At 40.9% G+C, this 19,498-nt stretch overlaps 5 protein-coding genes across 15 annotated transcripts; 4 read left to right on the top strand and 1 right to left on the bottom strand.

The window, feature by feature from the left end:
• Positions 1 to 126: 126 nt before the first annotated feature.
• On the top strand, positions 127 to 869 carry LOC117573960 (small lysine-rich protein 1). Of its 2 annotated transcripts, XM_034257499.2 has the most exons (3): positions 127 to 378; positions 431 to 542; positions 733 to 869. In XM_034257499.2, exons 1-2 carry the CDS (start codon positions 175 to 177, stop codon positions 497 to 499), a joined length of 273 nt encoding a protein of 90 aa, XP_034113390.1. In that variant the 5' UTR covers positions 127 to 174; the 3' UTR covers positions 500 to 542; positions 733 to 869. The 2 variants fall into 2 exon arrangements, with proteins under 2 accessions (XP_034113390.1, XP_034113389.1); XM_034257498.2 differs by lacking the exon at positions 733 to 869 and having other exon boundaries at positions 431 to 707.
• Positions 814 to 3,327, top strand: LOC117573950 (heat shock 70 kDa protein cognate 2). The gene is made up of 2 exons (XM_034257476.2): positions 814 to 1,239; positions 1,500 to 3,327. The coding sequence occupies exons 1-2, from the start codon at positions 1,066 to 1,068 to the stop codon at positions 3,228 to 3,230; spliced, it is 1,905 nt and encodes a 634-aa protein (XP_034113367.1). The 5' UTR covers positions 814 to 1,065; the 3' UTR covers positions 3,231 to 3,327.
• A 44-nt stretch (positions 3,328 to 3,371) lies between these two features.
• LOC117573956 (uncharacterized) lies at positions 3,372 to 5,096 on the top strand. Its single transcript, XM_034257495.2, has 5 exons — positions 3,372 to 3,677; positions 4,024 to 4,147; positions 4,203 to 4,553; positions 4,606 to 4,907; positions 4,963 to 5,096. Exons 1-5 carry the CDS (start codon positions 3,394 to 3,396, stop codon positions 5,021 to 5,023), a joined length of 1,122 nt encoding a protein of 373 aa, XP_034113386.1. The 5' UTR covers positions 3,372 to 3,393; the 3' UTR covers positions 5,024 to 5,096.
• Positions 5,097 to 5,893: 797 nt separating this feature from the next.
• LOC117576179 (uncharacterized) lies at positions 5,894 to 17,002 on the top strand. Of its 9 annotated transcripts, none has more exons than XM_052006686.1 (5): positions 5,895 to 6,290; positions 6,340 to 6,594; positions 13,371 to 13,703; positions 13,765 to 14,093; positions 14,153 to 14,338. In XM_052006686.1, exons 1-5 carry the CDS (start codon positions 6,132 to 6,134, stop codon positions 14,241 to 14,243), a joined length of 1,167 nt encoding a protein of 388 aa, XP_051862646.1. In that variant the 5' UTR covers positions 5,895 to 6,131; the 3' UTR covers positions 14,244 to 14,338. The 9 variants fall into 9 exon arrangements, with proteins under 9 accessions (XP_051862649.1, XP_051862646.1, XP_051862643.1 ...); XM_052006683.1 differs by lacking the exons at positions 6,340 to 6,594; positions 13,371 to 13,703; positions 13,765 to 14,093; positions 14,153 to 14,338 and adding exons at positions 13,056 to 13,310; positions 16,070 to 16,402; positions 16,464 to 16,792; positions 16,852 to 17,002 and having other exon boundaries at positions 5,906 to 6,290; XM_052006685.1 differs by lacking the exons at positions 13,371 to 13,703; positions 13,765 to 14,093; positions 14,153 to 14,338 and adding exons at positions 6,660 to 6,992; positions 7,053 to 7,381; positions 16,852 to 17,002 and having other exon boundaries at positions 5,915 to 6,290.
• LOC117575733 (methanethiol oxidase) lies at positions 16,975 to 18,933 on the bottom strand. 2 transcript variants are annotated; one of them, XM_034260078.2, is made up of 6 exons: positions 18,833 to 18,933; positions 18,574 to 18,737; positions 18,043 to 18,512; positions 17,496 to 17,988; positions 17,289 to 17,414; positions 16,975 to 17,226 (listed from the first exon to the last, which is right to left on the bottom strand). In XM_034260078.2, the coding sequence occupies exons 1-6, from the start codon at positions 18,843 to 18,845 to the stop codon at positions 17,032 to 17,034; spliced, it is 1,461 nt and encodes a 486-aa protein (XP_034115969.2). In that variant the 5' UTR covers positions 18,846 to 18,933; the 3' UTR covers positions 16,975 to 17,031. The 2 variants fall into 2 exon arrangements, with proteins under 2 accessions (XP_034115969.2, XP_051862641.1); XM_052006681.1 differs by having other exon boundaries at positions 18,791 to 18,891.
• Between the last annotated feature and the right edge of the window lie 565 nt (positions 18,934 to 19,498).

The raw sequence follows: 19,498 nt of genomic DNA, 5'->3' as shown, positions 1-19,498 counted from the left end.
TGTAATCCAGCTGCGCGGGCGTGCAACAGTACAATACTTGTTCAAACGATACTTTTTACAATTCTACTCGGAAGGAGATGGGAGAGCGTTGCCAGGCAGCGGTTGTCTGCAGTTAGGCGGTATTTAATCGATATGGCAGCATTGAAATTGAATTAGTGACAATTTGAAATTTTAATGGCCCCCAAGAGTAAAAAGAAACGTAACAGCAAGGATTCGACATCTAGCAATGCTGGCAGTGGTGAGGGAGAAGATAAGAAAAAAAAGGATGGCGGCGGGGGAGGAAGCAAGAAAAAAGGCGGTGTCGGAAAATCTATAGGATGTGATATTTTCAATGATGCAGCCATGGAGAATGCTTACTATGTGTGCCATAATGTGCAAGTAGGTTAAAAAAATTATTTCATAAAAGCGAATTTAACTAGTATGCTTGCAGGATGTCTTAAAATCTCGAGGTTTTCCATGGCCAGATGGGCAAAAAAAGAAGAAGAAGGGCAAACGTTGATTTTGTATTTTTATGTTAATTCTACATCATTAACTTTTATGAAGTAATTGAGTCTTACTAAGTCTATGTACCATTACGAAGAGCTCAATTAGTTCGATATTGTTCTATGATAAATCTAGTCGATAAATCACTAATTGAGCTCATAATCTTTACCTATACAGTATACAATTAAAGTTCAATTATAACACATTCCAAGGATATATTTGTTTGAACGCCGTTTCTATTTTTATCAGCCAAATCAAGTCATCATCAATTTCTGGCCAAATTAAATTTCTCAATGCGCCAAACGTCAGCAACAACAAAACTTTCTAGAAACAAACTCGAGAATCTCCAAAAAAATACGAAAACAAAAATCAAAATTGTCGGCGTGCGAAAAATACAAGCAAATAAAAATATACAGTCGACTCGTTTTATAGAATTGGCCAAAAGCTGTGCAAGGCAGGTTGCAGCAATAAAATCACAGTGTCGTGTGCGCGATCTGTTTAGTTTGGCATCGACTCTAGAAGCAGCTACAGCAGCAGCAAGTGGATTATATCCGTTGGATTATAAAGGCAAACATCATCAACATGGGTAAAACACCGGCTATTGGCATCGATCTGGGCACAACATATTCCTGTGTGGGTGTCTGGCAGAACAACAAAGTGGAGATCATAGCCAACGATCAGGGCAATCGCACAACTCCATCATATGTTGCCTTCAACGAAACTGAGCGTCTGATTGGCGACGCCGCAAAGAATCAGGTGAGTCAGCAATCGGGGATTACATGCTACTCCAAATGTAGTAGTTGTAATTACCAAATAAGAGCACACAAACGCAAATGGATATACAAAAATAAACGCATACATACGTCTTGCTCTTAATTGGACTATATAGCCATATTTATAGTTAGGCGCATGCATCATCAGAATATTTATGGGAACACCCCACCCGTTTGGGTATCTAAATATAGAATTTTTGTTCATTCACTTATTCACATATTTATGTACCATCTCTTGTGCAGGTGGCGATGAATGCCAAGAACACGGTTTTCGATGCGAAACGTTTAATTGGCCGCAAGTACGATGACCAGAAGATACAGGAGGATCTCAAGCACTGGCCTTTCAAGGTCATCAACGATGGTGGCAAGCCGAAAATTGAGGTCGAGTTCAAGGGGGAATCGAAACGTTTTGCTCCCGAAGAGGTCAGCTCCATGGTGCTGACCAAAATGCGCGAGATTGCTGAGGTTTATCTGGGGGCCAAGGTGAAGGATGCCGTCATCACAGTGCCAGCTTATTTCAATGACTCGCAGCGTCAGGCAACCAAAGATGCCGGATCCATTGCTGGCCTAAATGTGCTGCGCATTATCAATGAGCCGACAGCAGCTGCTTTGGCCTATGGCCTGGACAAGAATCTGAAAGGCGAGCGTAATGTGTTGATCTTCGATTTGGGTGGCGGCACCTTTGATGTGTCCATACTCACCATTGACGAGGGCTCGCTGTTCGAGGTGAAGGCCACAGCCGGCGATACACATCTGGGTGGCGAGGACTTTGACAATCGTCTTGTCAATCACTTTGTAGAGGAGTTCAAGCGCAAGCACAAGAGCAACATTACAAGTAATGTTCGTGCTCTGCGTCGACTCCGCACAGCATGTGAACGGGCCAAGCGTACACTCTCTTCCAGCACGGAGGCATCGTTAGAGATTGATGCCCTACACGAAGGCATCGATTTCTATTCGAAGATTTCACGTGCTCGCTTCGAGGAGCTAAACATGGATCTGTTCCGGTCAACGCTGCAGCCGGTGGAGCGTGCTCTGAATGATGCCAAGATGGAGAAGAAGGCCATACACGATGTGGTTCTGGTTGGTGGCTCCACGCGCATACCTAAGATACAGCGTCTGCTGCAGGACTTCTTTGGCGGAAAGCAACTCAACTTGTCCATCAATCCCGATGAAGCGGTGGCGTATGGAGCAGCTGTTCAGGCCGCTATCCTTACTGGCGTAGGCAGCTCCCAGATTCAGGATCTGTTGCTGGTCGATGTGGCACCATTGTCGTTGGGCATCGAGACTGCAGGCGGTGTCATGACCAAGCTAGTGGAGCGCAACTCTCGCATTCCCTGCAAGCAGCAGCAAACGTTCACAACGTACAGCGACAATCAGAATGCGGTCACCATTCAAGTGTACGAAGGCGAACGTGCCATGACTAAGGACAACAATCTGCTGGGCACTTTTAATTTAACTGGCATTCCGCCAGCCCCACGCGGTGTGCCCAAGATCGATGTGACCTTTGATCTGAATGCCGATGGCATTTTGAATGTCAGCGCCAAGGATAGTAGCACTGGCAAGTCGGAAAAGATTACCATCACCAACGATAAGGGACGTCTGTCCAAGGCGGAGATTGATCGCATGTTGTCCGAAGCTGAGAAGTACAAGGATGAGGATGAGCAGCAACGTGAGCGAGTGGTTGCGCGCAATACTCTTGAGGGTTACATCTATGGCTGCAAACAGGCTGTCGAGGAAGCACCAGCCGGTGCTCTTAGCGACGCCGATCGCTCCAAGGTGCGTGACACTTGCGCCAAAGAGAGCTCGTGGTTGGACAGTAATACGCTGGCCGAGAAGGACGAATACGAACATCACATGAAAGAGTGCCAGCGTATCTGTGGTCCCATCATGTCCAAGCTGCATGGCGCTGGCCAGACGCCAAAGGGCAAGCAATCTAACAGTAGCGGCGGACCCACCGTCGAGGAAGTTGATTAAGTGTCTGAAACTAAAAGTCTCCTCACATTATTGAGCAAATAATTAATGCAATTGAATATGTATTTGGCATTTGAGAATAAATGTAAATTATAAATTAGCAATTCGTTGTTTGCTCCACAGTTTTTCACCAAACAGTCACCCGAAAGTATCTAGTGGTGTTTTGATGGGCGGTCTAAGCAAATACTTTGTGGAGCACGTCAGCAAGTGCAGCTGCAATGACCTGGTTCATCCGCACAGCTGTCGGCGTGCTATGCTGCAGAATCTTTTCCATTTTGTCTTGTCGAATATGAAATACTATCTTCCAATGGCACTCCTGCATCTGGTGAGTCGCAAATTGCGTGGATTCCATGAGGATTTGCTCCACGACGCGTCCTGGTACTTCACCCAATTGGTGTCTGGTGGAGTGTTGAATGGCTACCTCATAGCTACATTCATTTGCATGATGCGGTATGTAGAAACATAAAAAAGCAATGAATGTATCTGCTATGGTGTGCAAAAGATATCATTAACATGCTCACATTTGTATTATTCGTTATATGAGATACATAATTAAGGCAAAAGATACAATATCTTTCGAATGCTTATTTTTTGTGCGACTTTAAAGAATACAGAAAAAATACTCCATGGTCTCGAGTTCTTTGACTTTAGAAGCAGCTATCTTTAAACGATTTAAAATGTTTATTTTTAATAAAACTAAGCAAAATTGCACAGCACGTACGAATCTTATCGATGCTGAAGAGGCAGCTTAGGCACCGTTCCAGATTTATCTAAAAGTCATCTTGTATCTTGCCAGTAATTTCCTAGGTGAGTTTCGCTACTTCACGTTAGTGTTTGCACCTTCCGTCTTGGGTGGCCTCTTGACCGCCTATTTACCGAAGCGCGTTAAAAATGTGGAGCACACGGGAATATTTCAGTCCGTAAGTAATTAAAGTTGTTTCATAATAATGTTATTTATGCTCATTTTTGGCTCAGTTAATAGAAAGTTTTTTGCTGCAACGTGGGAATTTTGTGACGAAACTGTTAGCTTCCTCGCTGACACTGCAAACTTTGGTCTTTATGGTCTGCAGCGCCATCGTTCTGCTGGGTAAGGAGCGTCGCTGGCACAATGGCTTTTGGTTTCTAACCCCAGAGGCTGTGCCACCAACTGATGCCTCCAATTTGGGATTGTATATACTGCAGGGAATGCGCAAGTATTTGCTCATTGGCTTGGCATTGGACAGTTTTAAGGGTTTGCTCGGTTGCATCAAAAGCGGACATTGGCAGTTAAGACAGTTCCGTCTGGAATCTATGGCTTGGCTTGGCTGCTATGCGGGCATTTATCGGGTAAATCATGATAATCTTTACTCGATTACTTGCTTTAATGTACAATTTGAAGAGCATACTTTGCTATCTGCGAGGACAACGAGCTATTAACGAAACACAGCTGCGAGTACTGGCTGCATTTGTTGGAGGCATCAGCTACCTGTGCTTTCCCAAGCTCACTATTCTCAGTTATGCTCTGCTTGAGACTGGTCGAACTATTGGGGGCAAGTACAAGACCGACAAAAGAAACCGCCTTGGCATTACTGATGTGATCTTTCCATTTGCGCTTGCCTATATTATCCATACTTACGTTTTCTATCCTAAGAAAATCAGCGGCTTAGGCGGCATCATTATAGATAGCACAACAGCCAACTAGTAAGTTTCCTAATTAAACTTTTAAGATCTGTAATTTAAATTTTTTTCTTTGCAGTGGCAGCAACATTAGGAAGCGCTTGCAGAAACTCTATCCATTTTTTGCAGAGAATTCTTAGGAACATTATTTTTTTAACTAATTAAAGGTTATTTTATTAAAGGTCTTTCTTATTTAAAAAAAAACCCATGCTCGAAAAATCTTAATAATTTAACAATACATTGCATTTCAGCAAAATGAAAAAAATAATATTTTACAATCATATTAATAACTAAAACTATTGATTATTATTAGCAAGAACATTTGTATACCCGCTACCCATAGGGTAGGAGGGTATTATAACTTTGTGCCGGCAGGAAATGTATGTAGCAGGTAGATGGAGGCATCGCCGACCGCAAAAGTATATAAATTCATGATCAGCGTCAACAGCCGAGACGATCTAGCCATGTTCGTCTGTCCGTCTGTGTGTCTGTCCGTATGAACACCTAGATCTCACAGACTATAAGATTTAGAGCTATAACAGCATTTGTTATGTTTGCACGCAGATCAAGTTTGTTTAAAATTTTTGCGACGTCCACTTCCGCCCCCGCAATTAAAAAAAATCGAATAACAAGCGTTATAATACAATAATAACTATAGTAGTTATGATTCCTGAAAATTTAGTGACGATCAGATAAAAATTGTGGAAGTTATTAAAGAAATACTTTTGGATGGGCAAAAACACCTACTTACTAGGGGTCTTAGTTGCTTTGGCTGACAATCTGAAATATTGTGCCGTCTATGGTATATTTTCAATGCGGCACTATATCGATATACCAAATATATAATTTGGCATATTTTTAGTATTTTTGTAGCGTTTTTGGTATATTTTGAGAATAATACCGCAAAATATTATATATTGCTTTTGTTCAAAATAGGTAGCGTGTATCTCACTCGACTGTAGCTTTTTCTTGCTTTCTATAGCAATAACTTATACTATTCATTTGTAAACAATAAAAGAAAACGAGCTAGTTATGCTAAAATACTTAAACCTTCAGTAGTAGATACCCGCCATGAAGAATTTATATGTGTGTTTATTTGAAAACTGCTTAATAATTGGCGTTTTAACCTACAACTTGAACCTGACAGTGTCCAAGAAGCCGTTCGTATCGATTTTAGTCTGGGTTAGGCTCGCAATTCAATGTTGATTGCGGAACTTGAATCAACAATTTGAAAAACTGAAAACAAAAATGGTTGCGCACAGCAAGATTTTTGAGTTGCCCTTATGTCGTATGAATTGTGCAAGCGTTATCCACGCCCTACCCTATCAGACCTGTACGGAGGCTTACATCTGGAATATTTATCGCAATCATGTGGCCAGTGGCAAATATTATTTTCCTTTATTGTTGGTGAGTTACTTAAAATCGCCTTTGTACTTTAATTCAAAATCTTTGGCAGCTTCCGTTGCTTATGCAATGCAACAAATTGAATAGGAAACGCGTGTGGTCCGCAGTGAGAAACTATCTTGAAACTTCGAGTGTAGGCGCCATGATAAATGCCACAAACTACTATTTAGTTTGCATCTTTAGAAAGCTGAATGGACGGTTTGTTTGGGCGTTTACACCATTTATATCCACTTTCTTGGGAGCGCAACTCATCTGGTTGGCGCCACCAAAAGTGGTGCAATTTTATTGCACCGGCATTGTGCATTCAGTAAGTGAAAATTATTTAAAAGTTAAAAGGGTATCTTACCTATTACCATATTACCATGATTACAGTCACTGGAGACTATTTTGAGGCAACTGAACTTTGGAGTGGTACATTCCCATCTAACTCGCACTTTGGTGTTCATGTTGTGCTCGATCATCGTGCTGCGTGGACAACAAGCACATGGATACTCGGATTTCTGGTTCATCAAGCCAAAACAATTACCGCAAGATTACCGTGAGCGATCCATCGAGCAGCGTATAAAGGATGGTCTACTGGAATTACGCGCCTATCTGGGCTTTGGTTTGGGTATGGATTTATTCAATGCTGTGGTAAACAGAAAAATGGGAAAGTTTAATATGAAATCTACACGTTTTTTGGTCAGTTATATGGGCATCTATAAGGTGAGCTCATCAACAAAAATTGTAAGCAATAACAAAATATTTAACAATTTTTTCGATTAGGTGTTACAATGTTTGCTAATAGACCACATGGATGTAAAACACACAAATTTACTTGCAGCATTTTTAAGTGGCGGTGCCTTCTGGTTTGTCAGGCAAATACCCTTAACCCTTATGTCGTTTGCTGTGGTTGTTGCCACCCAAGTACTGTGGAAAGAGTTTTGTGCCACGGATGCATCTAAAAGTCAACTACGATCTGGTCTCCAATGCATTCCGTGGGCCAAATTATTAATACCACCAAATCTGGCATATTTGACACACATCAATTTCTTCCAAAGAGCAAAGGTCAGCAAGTTGGCAATGTCTTTTATCGAGAACACATGTGAATTCAAGTAAGTCAATAACAAAGATAATTATGTATGATTAAAGTAATGACAATCTTTTCTTTTAGCTCTTTACGTATATACAATCTGCTGTCGCTTTCCACTGAAGCATTAATGGACATGTGCAGCAAACTTCCAGAGAGGCCATTCTTATTTTAAATTTAAAGAAGGTTGTGTGAACTGACAATTCAAAGGGGAAATAAAACACTTTATGTTTGAATTGTTTGAAATTCAACGCAAATTAAGATTCATTGTACAACCAAAAGTCAGACTAGGTCTAAATGGCTATTTGCCAAAGTCTACCAAGTCCAAATTCCTTATTCAATGTCATGCCGTCAATACCATATCGGGATAAAACTATAGAAACACGAAACTTAGTGAAATTAAATGAACATTTTAAAAGGTGTGCTCACCTGCTTATCCCAAGGTGAATAAAGGGAAGATGTGGGTGGCACAATGGCTTCTAGTTTCTAACTCCAGGGGCTGTGCCACAAACTGATGCCTCCAATTTGGGATTGTATATACTGATGGGCATGTGCATTTATTTGCTCATTGGCTTTGCATTGGACAGTTTTAAGGCGTTACTCGGTTGCATAAAAAGTGGTCAGTTAATCATGATAATCTTTACTTAATTACTTGCTTTAATGTACAATTTGAAGAGCATACTTTGCTATCTGCGAGGACAACGAGCTATTAACGAAACACAGCTGCGAGTACTGGCTGCATTTGTTGGAGGCATCAGCTGTGCTTTCCCAAGCTCACTATTCTCAGTTATGCTCTGCTTGAGACTGGTCGAACTATTGGGGGCAAGTACAAGACCGACAAAAGAAACCGCCTTGGCATTACCGAAGTGATCTTTCTATTCGCGTTGGCCTATATTATCCATGGAGAATGGGGGGAAGCATACAGGTCAAAGTGTCTGATTGCATTCAACTTGGTGAATGCCAGCATGATTCCTGTCACTGCTTTCTTCAAGCCGACGCACTACCTCCACGTGGTTCTCCCTGGATTGTCGCTCGACAGCCGTTGAGTGGCAAACTAAAGCGCGCGACGAGAGTCCTAACTCTACAAACTAGGTTTTGGCGTAGGACTTGAAATCCACCCATGCAAAACACAATTTCAGTGAAGGAAGCAAGAGAAGCCTCGGAAAGGAACCGATCTAACGTTGACGACCATAGCAAACGTAAAAAGGACAATGATTTGAGAGTATGCACCTGGAACGTACGAACTTTGTACAGACCTGGTGCTGCTCAACAACTAGCAGATACCCTCAACAAATGTAGGGCTGACATCACTGCTATCCAGGAGATGCGATGGATAGGACAAGGCTGCATAAAGAGGAAGAACTGTGACATTTACTACAGCTGCCATCCAGAACGGCATGAATTTGGTTGTGGTTTCGTTGTAGGTGCCAGGCTGCGGCGCCGAGTCTCTCACTTTCGGCCAATAAACGAGAGAATTGCAACGATCCGAATTACTGCCAAATTCTTTAACATCAGCCTGATATGCGCACATGCCCCAACGGAGGAAAAGGACGATGCCACCAAGGACGCTTTCTATCCGGAGCTCGACCGAGCTTATGGCCGCTGTCCTTCCCATGACATTAAAATTCTCCTCGGGGATTTTAATGCCAAGGTAGGACGAGAAGACATCTTTGGTGCCACCGTCGGGCGATTTAGTCTACATGAGACCACCTCGAGCAATGGTCTCAGATTAATAGGCTTTGCAGCTGCGCATAATATGGTAGTTCGTAGTACCGGATTCCGTCATTTGGACATCCATAAGGCATCTTGGCTCTCTCCCGATTGACTGACCAGAAATCAGATCGATCATGTTGTGATCGATGCAAGGCACGCATCTAACATACTCGACGTACGATCCTGTCGGGGTCCCAACATCGACTCCGACCATTATCTTGTTGCAGCTAAGATTCGCACACGGCTATGTGTGGCGAAGATTGCACGTCAAAGTGCGTTAAGAAGGCTGGACATCGGAAAGCTGCAATCACAACAGGCGAAGAATGCATTCTCCACTCACGTCTCGGGGCTATTAAGCCGAGCACCTTCAATACCTCAAGACATAAGCGATATGTGGGCGCTCATATCCCACTCCCTGCGAGCTTCGGCAGAAGAGGTGCTTGGATTCCAGCGTCCTCTAACAAGGAATCCATGGTACGATCAGGAGTGTCGTGACGCAACAGCTGCAAAGGACGCCGCCTACAGAAGAACACTGCAAGCTGGGGCGACACGAGCTATTGTGGACGTCTACAGGTTGAGAAGAAGATACGAAAACGCCTTTTCAGACGCAAGAAGAAAGAGCAGGAAAGGCGAGAGTGTGAGAGCATAGAGAGCAGCAGATGCAGAAATGAAGCACGTAACTTCTACCAGAGGGTCAAGCGTCTGACCCAAGGATTTAAGTCTGGTGCAGTGGCGTGCAGGGACGATGATGGAAACCTTGTCACAGAAGCTGAGGTCGTGCTGAGGTTATGGAGGGATCACTTTTCGAGTCTGTTATCTGGCTCAAGCACAGACTCTGAAGATTATGATCCACGAACCCCAATCTATGGCACTGATATTGAAGTGCCAATCCCAAGTCATATCGAAGTCAAGGATGCAATCCAACGGCTTAAGAACAACAAGTCTGCAGGTGCTGACGGCCTGCCGGCAGAACTGTTTAAGGCAGCTGGTGATATGTTGGTAGGGAGCATGCACCAACTAATCAGTAAGATATGGCTCACGGAGAGCATGCCCGAAGATTGGAATCTCAGCATGATCTGTCCCATCCTGAAGAAGGGTGATGCCACGGTGCGCACCAACTACCGCGGAATTAGTCTTCTTCCAGTTGCGTACAAGGTCCTAACGAGCGTATTGTGTGAAAGACTGAAACCCCATGCTGAAGCACTGATTGGACCTTATCAGTGTGGGTTCAGGCCTGGCAAGTCCACTGTTGACCAGATTTTCACCTTGCGCAAATCCTGGAGAAGTCCTAAGAAAACCAGATCGACACGTACCATCTCTTCGTCGACTACAAAGCTGCATTTGATAGCCCCCGGCGAGATCGCCTATATGCCGCCATGTCTGAGCTTGGTATACCAGCAAAGCTGACTAGACTTTGCAGAATGACATTGAGCAACACCATCAGCTCTGTCAAGGTAGGATGTGGCCAATCCGAAACCTTTACTACCAAGTGTGGCCTCAGACAAGGTGACTCGCTGTCTTGTATACTCTTCAATATTTTAATGGAGAGTATTATAAGAAAGGCCGGTGTACATCGGACGGCACGATATTAACCAACAGATGTGTCCAGCTCCTTGGTTACGCTGATGATATTGATATCATTGGCCGCACCAAGCGTGATGTCACAGGAGCCTTCGGGGCTATTGAAAAGGAATCAGCAAAAGTAGGACTAGCAGTTAATATGGAGAAAACAAAGTTTATGGTGTGCTCTAGCAGAGAATCGCGGCGTCTTGATTCTCAGCTGACTGCAGAAAACTATAGCTTTGGGTCCGTCAAGGAGTTTATTTACCTAGGCACTGCTATAACAAGCACAAATGATGTCAGTCTGGAGATTAAGCGGAGAATAACACTTGCCAACAGGTGTTACTTTGGGCTCAGTAGGCAGTTTAATAGTAGAGCTCTCTCTCGACGCACAAAAACCACACTCTACAAGACGCTCATTCTTCCAGTACTCTTATATGGTGCGGAGTGCTGGACTGTGACGCAGTCAGATGCAGCTGCTCTTGGAGTGTTCGAGAGGAAAATTCTTCGCAAAATCTTTGGTCCAATCTGCGTGGACGATGTTTATCGCATCCGATACAACCACGAGCTGTATGAGCTATACGGCGATGTTGACGTGGCCAGTCGAGTGAAATCTCAAAGACTTCGCTGGCTGGGCCACGTTGCCCGTATGGATGAAGATGCTCCGGCTCGTAAGGTGTTTGATGCGATGATTGTTGGGACACGAAGGAGAGGACGACCCCGAACGCGTTGGCAGGACCAGGTGATGGAAACCCTGTCCACACTTGGTGTTACCAACTGGCGAAGGCGCGCTCAGGACAGAGCCGCGTGGAGGCACATCGCGCTTCAGGCTGAGACCCGATAAAAGGGTTGTAATGGCCACATAATAATAATATATTATCCATACATACTTTTTTATCCTAAAAACAAGTAAGAAAGCTACAGTCGAGTGTACTCAACTGTGAGATACCCGCTACCCATTTTGAATAAAAGCAATATATTTTGCGGTATTATTCTCAAAATATACCAAACATACTGCAAAATACTAAAAATATACCAAATGGTATATGTGGTATATCGATATAGTACCGCATTCAAAATATACCATAGACGGCACGATATACCACATTGTCAACCAAAGCAACTAAGACCCCTAGTAAGTAGGCGTTTTTGCCCATACAAAAGTATTTCTTCAATAGCTTCCACAATTTTTGTCTGATCGCAACCAAATTCAGGGATCATAACTACTATAGTTATTACTGTATATACCAAAATTAGTAACTCTAGCTTTAAAATTACGCTTGTTATTCGATTTTTTTGATTTGCTGGGGCGGAAGTGGGCGTGGCAAAAATTTGAAACAAACTTGATCTGAATGCAAACATAACAAATGCTGTCGAAAAAAAATTATAGCTCTATCTCGTATAGTCTCTGAGATCTAGGTGTTCATACGGACAGACGGACATGGCTATATCGTCTCGGCTGTTGACGCTGATCAAGAATATATATACTTTATAGGGTCGGAGATGCCTCCTTCTACCTGTTACATACATTTCCTGCCGGCACAAAGTTATAATACCCTTCTACCCTATGGGTAGCGGGTATAAAAATCAGGCATCAGGCGGCATCATTATAGATAGCACAACAGCCAACTAGTAAGTTTCCTAATTAAACATTTCAGATCTATAATTTATGTTATATTTTTTCTTTGCAGTGACAGCAACATTAGAAACCGCTTGCAGAAAATCTATCCATTATGTGTAGAGAATTCTTGTATTCTTTTGAATTCTTTAAAACTTATTAATATTTATTATGTTAAGTTGTTTTCCTATTAAAAAAAATCTCAAAGCTCCAAAAATCTTAATAATTTAACAATATTTTTAAGCAAAAAAAAAATTATAACTTAAAAAAATATCAATAACTACGAGTGGATATATTGTTTATTTAATAGCAAGAAGTTTGTTTTTCTTTAGCAATAACTTTTATACTATTTATTTGTCAGTAATAAAAGAAAAGAAAACGAGCTAGTTATGCTTAAATACTTAAACCTTCACTAATAGATACTCCCTATAAATATATATATGTGTATTCGAAAACTGCTTTATAATTGGCGTTTTAACCCACAACTTGAACCTGACAGTGTCCAAGCAGATGTTCAGATCGGTTTTAGTCTGGGATCGGCTCTCAGTTCAGTGTTGATTGCGGAACTTGAATCAGCAGTTTGAAAAACTGAAAACGAAAATGGTTGCGCACAGCAAGATTTTTGAGTTGCCCTTATGTCGTATGAATTGTGCAAGCGTTGTCCACTCCCTACCAAATCAGACCTGCACGGAGGCTTATATCTGGAATATTTATCGCAATCATGTGGCCAGTGGCAAATATTATTTTCCTTTATTGTTGGTGAGTTACTTAAAATCGCCTTTGTACTTTAAATTAAAATCTTCGGCAGATTCCGTTGCTTATGCAATGCAACAAATTGAATAGGAAACGCGTGTGGTTCGCAGTGAGAAACTATCTTGAAACTTCGTGTGTAGGCGCCATGATTAATGCAACAACCTACTATTTCATGTGCATCTTTAGACAGCTGAATGGACGGTTTGTTTGGGCGTTTACACCATTTATATCCTGTTTTTTGGGAACGCAACTCATCTGGTTGGCGTCACCCAAAGTGGTGCAATTTTATTGCACCGGAATTGTGCATGCAGTAAGTGGACATTACTTAAAAGTTAAAAGGGTATCTTACCTATTATAACCATGATTACAGTCACTGGAGTCTATCTTGAGGCAACTGAACTTTGGAGTCGTACATTCCCATCTAACTCGCACTTTGGTGTTCATGTTGTGCTCGATCATCGTGCTGCGTGGACAACAAGCCCATAGATACTCGGATTTCTGGTTCATCAACCCAAAACAATTACCGCAAGATTACCATAATCGATCCATCGAGCAGCGTATAAAAGATGGTCTACTGGAATTACGCGCCTATCTGGGCTTTGGTTTGGGTATGGATTTATTCAGTGCTGTGGTAAACAGAAAAATGGGAAAGATCAATTTGAAATCTACACGTTTTTTGCTTAGTTATATGGGCATCTATAAGGTGAGCTCATCAACACAAATTGCAATCTATAATAAAATAATTTAAAAATGTTTTCGTTTAGGTGCTACAATGTTTGCTAATAGACCACATGGATGTAAAACACACAAATTTGCTTGCAGCATTTTTAAGTGGTGGTGCCTTCTGGTTTGTCAGGCAAATACCCTTAACCCTTATGTCGTTCGCTGTGGTTGTTGCCACCCAAGTACTGTGGAAAGAGTTTTGTGCCACGGATGCATCTAAAAGTCAACTTCGATCTGGTCTTCAATGCATTCCGTGGGCCAAATTATTAATACCACCAAATCTGGCATATTTGACACATGTCAATTTCTTCCAAAGAGCAAAGGTCAGCAAGTTGGCAATGTCTTTTATTGAGAACACATGTGAATTCAAGTAAGTCAATAATAAAGATAATTATGTATGATTAAAGTAATGATAATTTTTTCGTTTAGCGCTTTACGTATGTACAATCTGCTGTCGCTTTCCACTGAAGAATTAATGGACATATTCAGCAAACTTCCAGAGAGGCCATTCTTATTTTAAATTTAATGTGAGTTGTGTGAACTGGTAATTTAAAGGGGAAATAAAACACTTTTAACTTTATGTTGGAATTGTTTGAAATGCAACGCAAATTAAGATTCATTGGACAGTCGAAAGTTAGAGGTACAATCTCTACCTGGATATCGCATGACAGACTAGGTCCAAAGTCCGCCAAGTCCAAAGTCCTTATTCAATGTCATACCGCAGTGAATACCATATCGGGATAAAACTATAAAAACACAAAACTTAAATGAACCTTCTAAGAGGTGTGCTCACCTGCTTATCCCAAGGTGAATAAAGGGAAGATGTTGGTGGCACAATGGCTTCTAGTTTCTAACTCCAGGGGCTGTGCCACAAACTGATGCCTCCAATTTGGGATTGTATGTACTCATTGCTCATTGGCTTTGCATTGGACAGTTTTAAGGCGTTGCTCGGTTGCATAAAAAGTGGTCAATTAATCTTGATAAAATTTACTTAATTACTTGCTTTAATGTACAATTTGAAGAGCATACTTTGCTATCTGCGAGGACAACGAGCTATTAACGAAACACAGCTGCGAGTACTGGCTGCATTTGTTGGAGGCATCAGCTACCTGTGCTTTCCCAAGCTCACTATTCTCAGTTATGCTCTGCTTGAGACTGGTCGAACTATTGGGGGCAAGTACAAGACCGACAAAAGAAACCGCCTTGGCATTACCGATGTGATCATTCCATTTGCGCTTGCCAATATTATCCATACATACGTTTTCCTATCCTAGGAAAATCAGGCATCAGGCGGCATCATTAGAAACCGCTTGCAGAAAATCTATCCATTTTGTGCAGAGAATTCTTGTGATCTTTTGAATTCTTTAAAATTAATTAATTTATTAGTTTATTATGTTAAGGTGTTTTCCTATTAAAAAATCCCAACGCTCCAAAAATATTAATAATTTAACAATATTTTTAAGCAAAATAAAAATTTAATAACTTAAAAAAATATAAATAACTAGATATATTGTTTATTTAATAGCAAGAAATTTATTTTTCCTTAGCAATAACTTTTATACTATTTATTTGTCAGTAATAAAAGAAAAGAAAACGAGCTAGTTTTGCTTAAATACTTACTTAAACCTTCATTAATAGATACTCGTCATAAAAAATATATGTGTATTCGAAAACTGCTTTATAATTGGCGTTTTAACCTACAACTTGAACCTGACAGTGTCCAAGCAGATGTTCAGATCGGTTTTAGTCTGGGATCGGCTCTCAGTTCAGTGTTGATTGCGGAACTTGAATCAGCAGTTTGAAAAACTGAAAACTAAAATGGTTGCGAATAGCAAGCTTTTTGAGATGCCCTTATGTCGTAAGCATTGTGCAGGCGTTATCCACTCCCTGCCCCATCAAACCTGTACGGAGGCTTACATCTGGAATATTTATCGCAATCATGTGTGCAGTTGCAAATATTATTTTCCTTTATTATTGGCAAGTAATTTAAAATAACCTTTGTATCTTTTTATTATTAAAAATCTTCGGCAGATTCCGTTGCTTATGCAATACAACAAATTGAATAGGAAACGCGTATGGTTCGCAGTGAGAAACTATCTTGAAACTTCGAGTGTAGGCGCCATGATTAATGCAACAACATACTATTTAGTTTGCATCTTTAGACAGCTGAATGGACGGTTTGTTTGGGCGTTTACACCATTTATATCCAATTTCTTGGGAACGCAACTCATCTGGTTGGCGTCACCCAAAGTGGTGCAATTTTATTGCACCGGAATTGTGCATGCAGTAAGTGGACATTACTTAAAAGTTAAAAGGGTATCTTACCTATTATAACTATGATTACAGTCACTGGAGACTATTTTGAGGCAACTGAACTTGGGAGTCGTACATTCCCATCTAGCTCGCACTTTGGTGTTCATGTTGTGCTCGATCATCGTGCTGCGTGGACAACAAGCACATGGATACTCGGATTTCTGGTTCATCAAGCCAAAACAATTACCGCAAGATTACCATGAGCGATCCATCGAGCAGCGTATAAAGGATGGTCTTCTGGAATTACGCGCCTATCTGGGCTTTGGTTTGGGTATGGATTTATTCAGTGCTGTGGTAAACAGAAAAATGGGAAAGATCAATTTGAAATCTACACGTTTTTTGCTTTGTTATATGGGCATCTATAAGGTGAGCTCATCAACACAAATTGCAATCTATAAAAATATAATTTAAAAATGTTTTCGTTTAGGTGCTACAATGTTTGCTAATAGACCACATGGATGTAAAACACACAAATTTACTTGCAGCATTTTTAAGTGGCGGTGCCTTCTGGTTTGTCAGGCAAATACCCTTAACCCTTATGTCGTTCGCTGTGGTTGTTGCCACCCAAGTACTGTGGAAAGAGTTTTGTGCCATGGATGCATCTAAAAGTCAACTTCGATCTGGTCTCCAATGCATTCCGTGGGCCAAATTATTAATACCACCAAATCTGGCATATTTGACACACATCAATATGTTCCAAAGAGCAAAGGTCAGCAAGTTAGCAATGTCTTTCATCGAGAACACATGTGAATTCAAGTAAGGCAATGACAAAGATAATTATGTATGATTAAAGTAATGATAATTTTTTCGTTTAGCGATTTACGTATATCCAATATGTTGTCGCTTTCCACTGAAGAAATAATGGACATATTCAGCAAACTTCCAAAAAGGCCATTCTTATTTTAAATTGAAATGTTGTTGTGTGAAATGGTATTTATAAAGGGAAATAAAACACTTTTATTTTTATGTTGCAATCGTTTGAAATACAGCGCCAATTAAGATTCATTGACCAGCCAAATGTCAGAGGTACAATCTCCACCTGGATATCGCATTTCATGTGGCAGACTAGGTCCATATGGCTCCTTGCCAAAGTCCACGAAGAAATCCTCATTCAATGTCATTCCGCCGTTATCCACATCGACATCAATGAGAACCACATGTCCACCCTTCGACACCATATCGGGATAAAACTATAATCAAAACAACAAGTAACTTAGTGGAATGAAATAAGTCTTCTAAAAAGGATGCTGACCTGCTTATCCCAGGGTGAATAAAGTGAAGATGACACATACAAACGCTTGCCATCCAGGGAGAGCTGCATCATTTGCGGGCCACCTTCCAAACGACGACCCTTGATATAGCGAGGAGCTGGTCTTTCCTGTAAGTATATATACATATAAATATATATAACATGGAACATTATATAATATTATATAACTTGATTCTTAACTCAACCTACAGTCAATTCTTTATCTTCTTTGACGACAACGTTGGGTAGATCACTGCAAATGGCACCTCCCAAAAACAATTGGCCAGTGAGTTTAGGATTCTCTGGATCGGTTATATCGTATTGCCGAACGTCACCATGACGCCAACAGTTCACATAAAGGAACCTATCATCCAGAGAAATAATAATATCCGAAATCATGCCACCCATTTCCGTTGCTGTGCCACTTCCAGTATCAACAAGCTTTTGTGGTATATCAATAACTTTTTTCACATCAAAATCATCCGAGTCAGATCTCTTTTTAAAGTAAAACACCTTGGCATTCAAGGCACATCCAACATATCCATCGGGACGTTTAGGATTGTGCAGGAAACGAACCTCCAATGGTGTGAAGCCATCGTGACCCAAATCAATGGTCTGATATAGTGTTTGAGTTGACCATTTATAGAAGTTAAGTCTGCATCCATATTGGGATAAATCCTTCGCATCTTCCGGTTTCCAACCACTGTATAAATTCCGAGATTAAAATATGTATAATTCAAAGAGATTGAATACATACCGTCGAAACTTGTTGGGAGCTCCCCATTCGGTTGAGACCATAACATCATAATAGGGCTGGTACCAGAAATCATAACCACATGGCGCCACCTTCTCCCCCTTGGTCCATGTTCCAACACAGTTAAATTCAGAGTCAAAGAGAATGAAATCGCCCTTGGCATATCCTTCGGCATCACCCAGTACAGATATCATGATGTTTCCATTGGCCAAGCAATGAGTTGTGTGCGGAGCAGTCACATTGTGACTCTTCAAGACGTCGCCATTTATCTCCTTCACGATCTCGGGCTTTCGTGGATCTGTTGCCACGTCAAGTACGTAAATGAAATCTGAATTGATTGCCGGCAACACTAGGCGATTTCTCTTTGGCACCGATTTGGCGTTCTTATCCACAACATAACAGCTGGAGCAAGCATTCCAACCGGAGTGGTGTAACTCGTTTCCCTTACGATTGGTAAAGGTGCGATGAACTATCTAAAATAGATGCACCATTTAATTTACAGAACGTTTTTGAGTGATAAATATGTTTACTTACCTGACAATATGTGGGGCTAGAAGGGTCCACATCAATGGTAGACAGATAATCGCCGTGCTCTTCTTCCAAATTAGGTTGAATCGTCAACGTATAGAGTAGAGTCTCTCGGGGTCCATTTTTCATAGCATCAAGTGGAGTTGCGTAACCGGGACCATGGCAACAGGCTGCAAATACATATATTCATTTATCAGCAGAGTTTACTATTTTTGGTATTTACCTTTGATCACATCTATGTATATGTAAAATAATTAAGTCTTACTTTTGTCCGACATTATCGATTCTTTTTAGCACGTTGTTATTGTTCAAAGCACAGCGAGATACTGCGTCGCATAGGAATGAGAATTTGCTTTTAAGTGTTTGTTATCGCCCGGTTTTGAGCGAGCATTTAATTCAGTAGCAAAACAAATACAAATACATGTGTACATACTCGTATGATCAATTGTTTGCCGCTCTCTTCATTGACTCTTGTAGAGCTAAATAAAAACAAAAACCCGTATACGAACTTATAAATTGATAAAACATAAGATACAACTATACATACTTCGTGCCAGGAGATACCAGGAGAATTATATTATGCAAATATGTATATCGCTCTTAAAGCAAGCAAAGAGAAAGTGGTTTTTATCATCTTTCTTTGAGCTCGCATTCAAAAACTCTGATTGGGCATATACGACTAATGGTCAACAAGATGATAACATAAATACAATAATGCAAAGACAATTATTCACTAAATGATGAAAGTTAAACCGCAATCGGCAAAAGAAAAATAATTTTTGTAAGAATATTAATTGTATACTTAAAAGTAAAGTAAGTAATTCAAAGGTTACATTTATTTTCCCACGCTCCATTACTTACTTCCTCTGTTTTTGAATAAGTATCTTCTTGTTTGTACAAATATTAAGCTCTCTTATCTTTGAGATAGTAT

This window comes from Drosophila albomicans, chromosome 2R (assembly GCF_009650485.2).
Source record: "Drosophila albomicans strain 15112-1751.03 chromosome 2R, ASM965048v2, whole genome shotgun sequence".
NCBI classification, from domain to species: Eukaryota; Metazoa; Arthropoda; class Insecta; order Diptera; family Drosophilidae; genus Drosophila; species Drosophila albomicans.
This window is presented reverse-complemented; position numbering and strand designations above follow the sequence as displayed.

Coding starts and splice junctions, on each gene's coding strand:
- LOC117575733 (XM_034260078.2), bottom strand. Junction 18,513..18,573: donor CTAGCCCCACATATTGTCAG/GTAAGTAAACAT, acceptor CATCTATTTTAG/ATAGTTCATCGCACCTTTAC. Junction 17,989..18,042: donor GCTCCCAACAAGTTTCGACG/GTATGTATTCAA, acceptor GAATTTATACAG/TGGTTGGAAACCGGAAGATG.
- LOC117573960 (XM_034257499.2), top strand. CDS start 175: ATGGCCCCCAAGAGTAAAAAGAAACGTAACAGCAAGGATTCGACATCT. Junction 379..430: donor ATGTGTGCCATAATGTGCAA/GTAGGTTAAAAA, acceptor GTATGCTTGCAG/GATGTCTTAAAATCTCGAGG.
- LOC117573950 (XM_034257476.2), top strand. CDS start 1,066: ATGGGTAAAACACCGGCTATTGGCATCGATCTGGGCACAACATATTCC. Junction 1,240..1,499: donor GCGACGCCGCAAAGAATCAG/GTGAGTCAGCAA, acceptor TCTCTTGTGCAG/GTGGCGATGAATGCCAAGAA.
- LOC117573956 (XM_034257495.2), top strand. CDS start 3,394: ATGGGCGGTCTAAGCAAATACTTTGTGGAGCACGTCAGCAAGTGCAGC. Junction 4,554..4,605: donor GCTATGCGGGCATTTATCGG/GTAAATCATGAT, acceptor TACAATTTGAAG/AGCATACTTTGCTATCTGCG. Junction 4,908..4,962: donor GATAGCACAACAGCCAACTA/GTAAGTTTCCTA, acceptor TTTTCTTTGCAG/TGGCAGCAACATTAGGAAGC.
- LOC117576179 (XM_052006683.1), top strand. CDS start 6,132: ATGGTTGCGCACAGCAAGATTTTTGAGTTGCCCTTATGTCGTATGAAT. Junction 13,311..16,069: donor GCACCGGAATTGTGCATGCA/GTAAGTGGACAT, acceptor CTATGATTACAG/TCACTGGAGACTATTTTGAG. Junction 16,403..16,463: donor GTTATATGGGCATCTATAAG/GTGAGCTCATCA, acceptor GTTTTCGTTTAG/GTGCTACAATGTTTGCTAAT.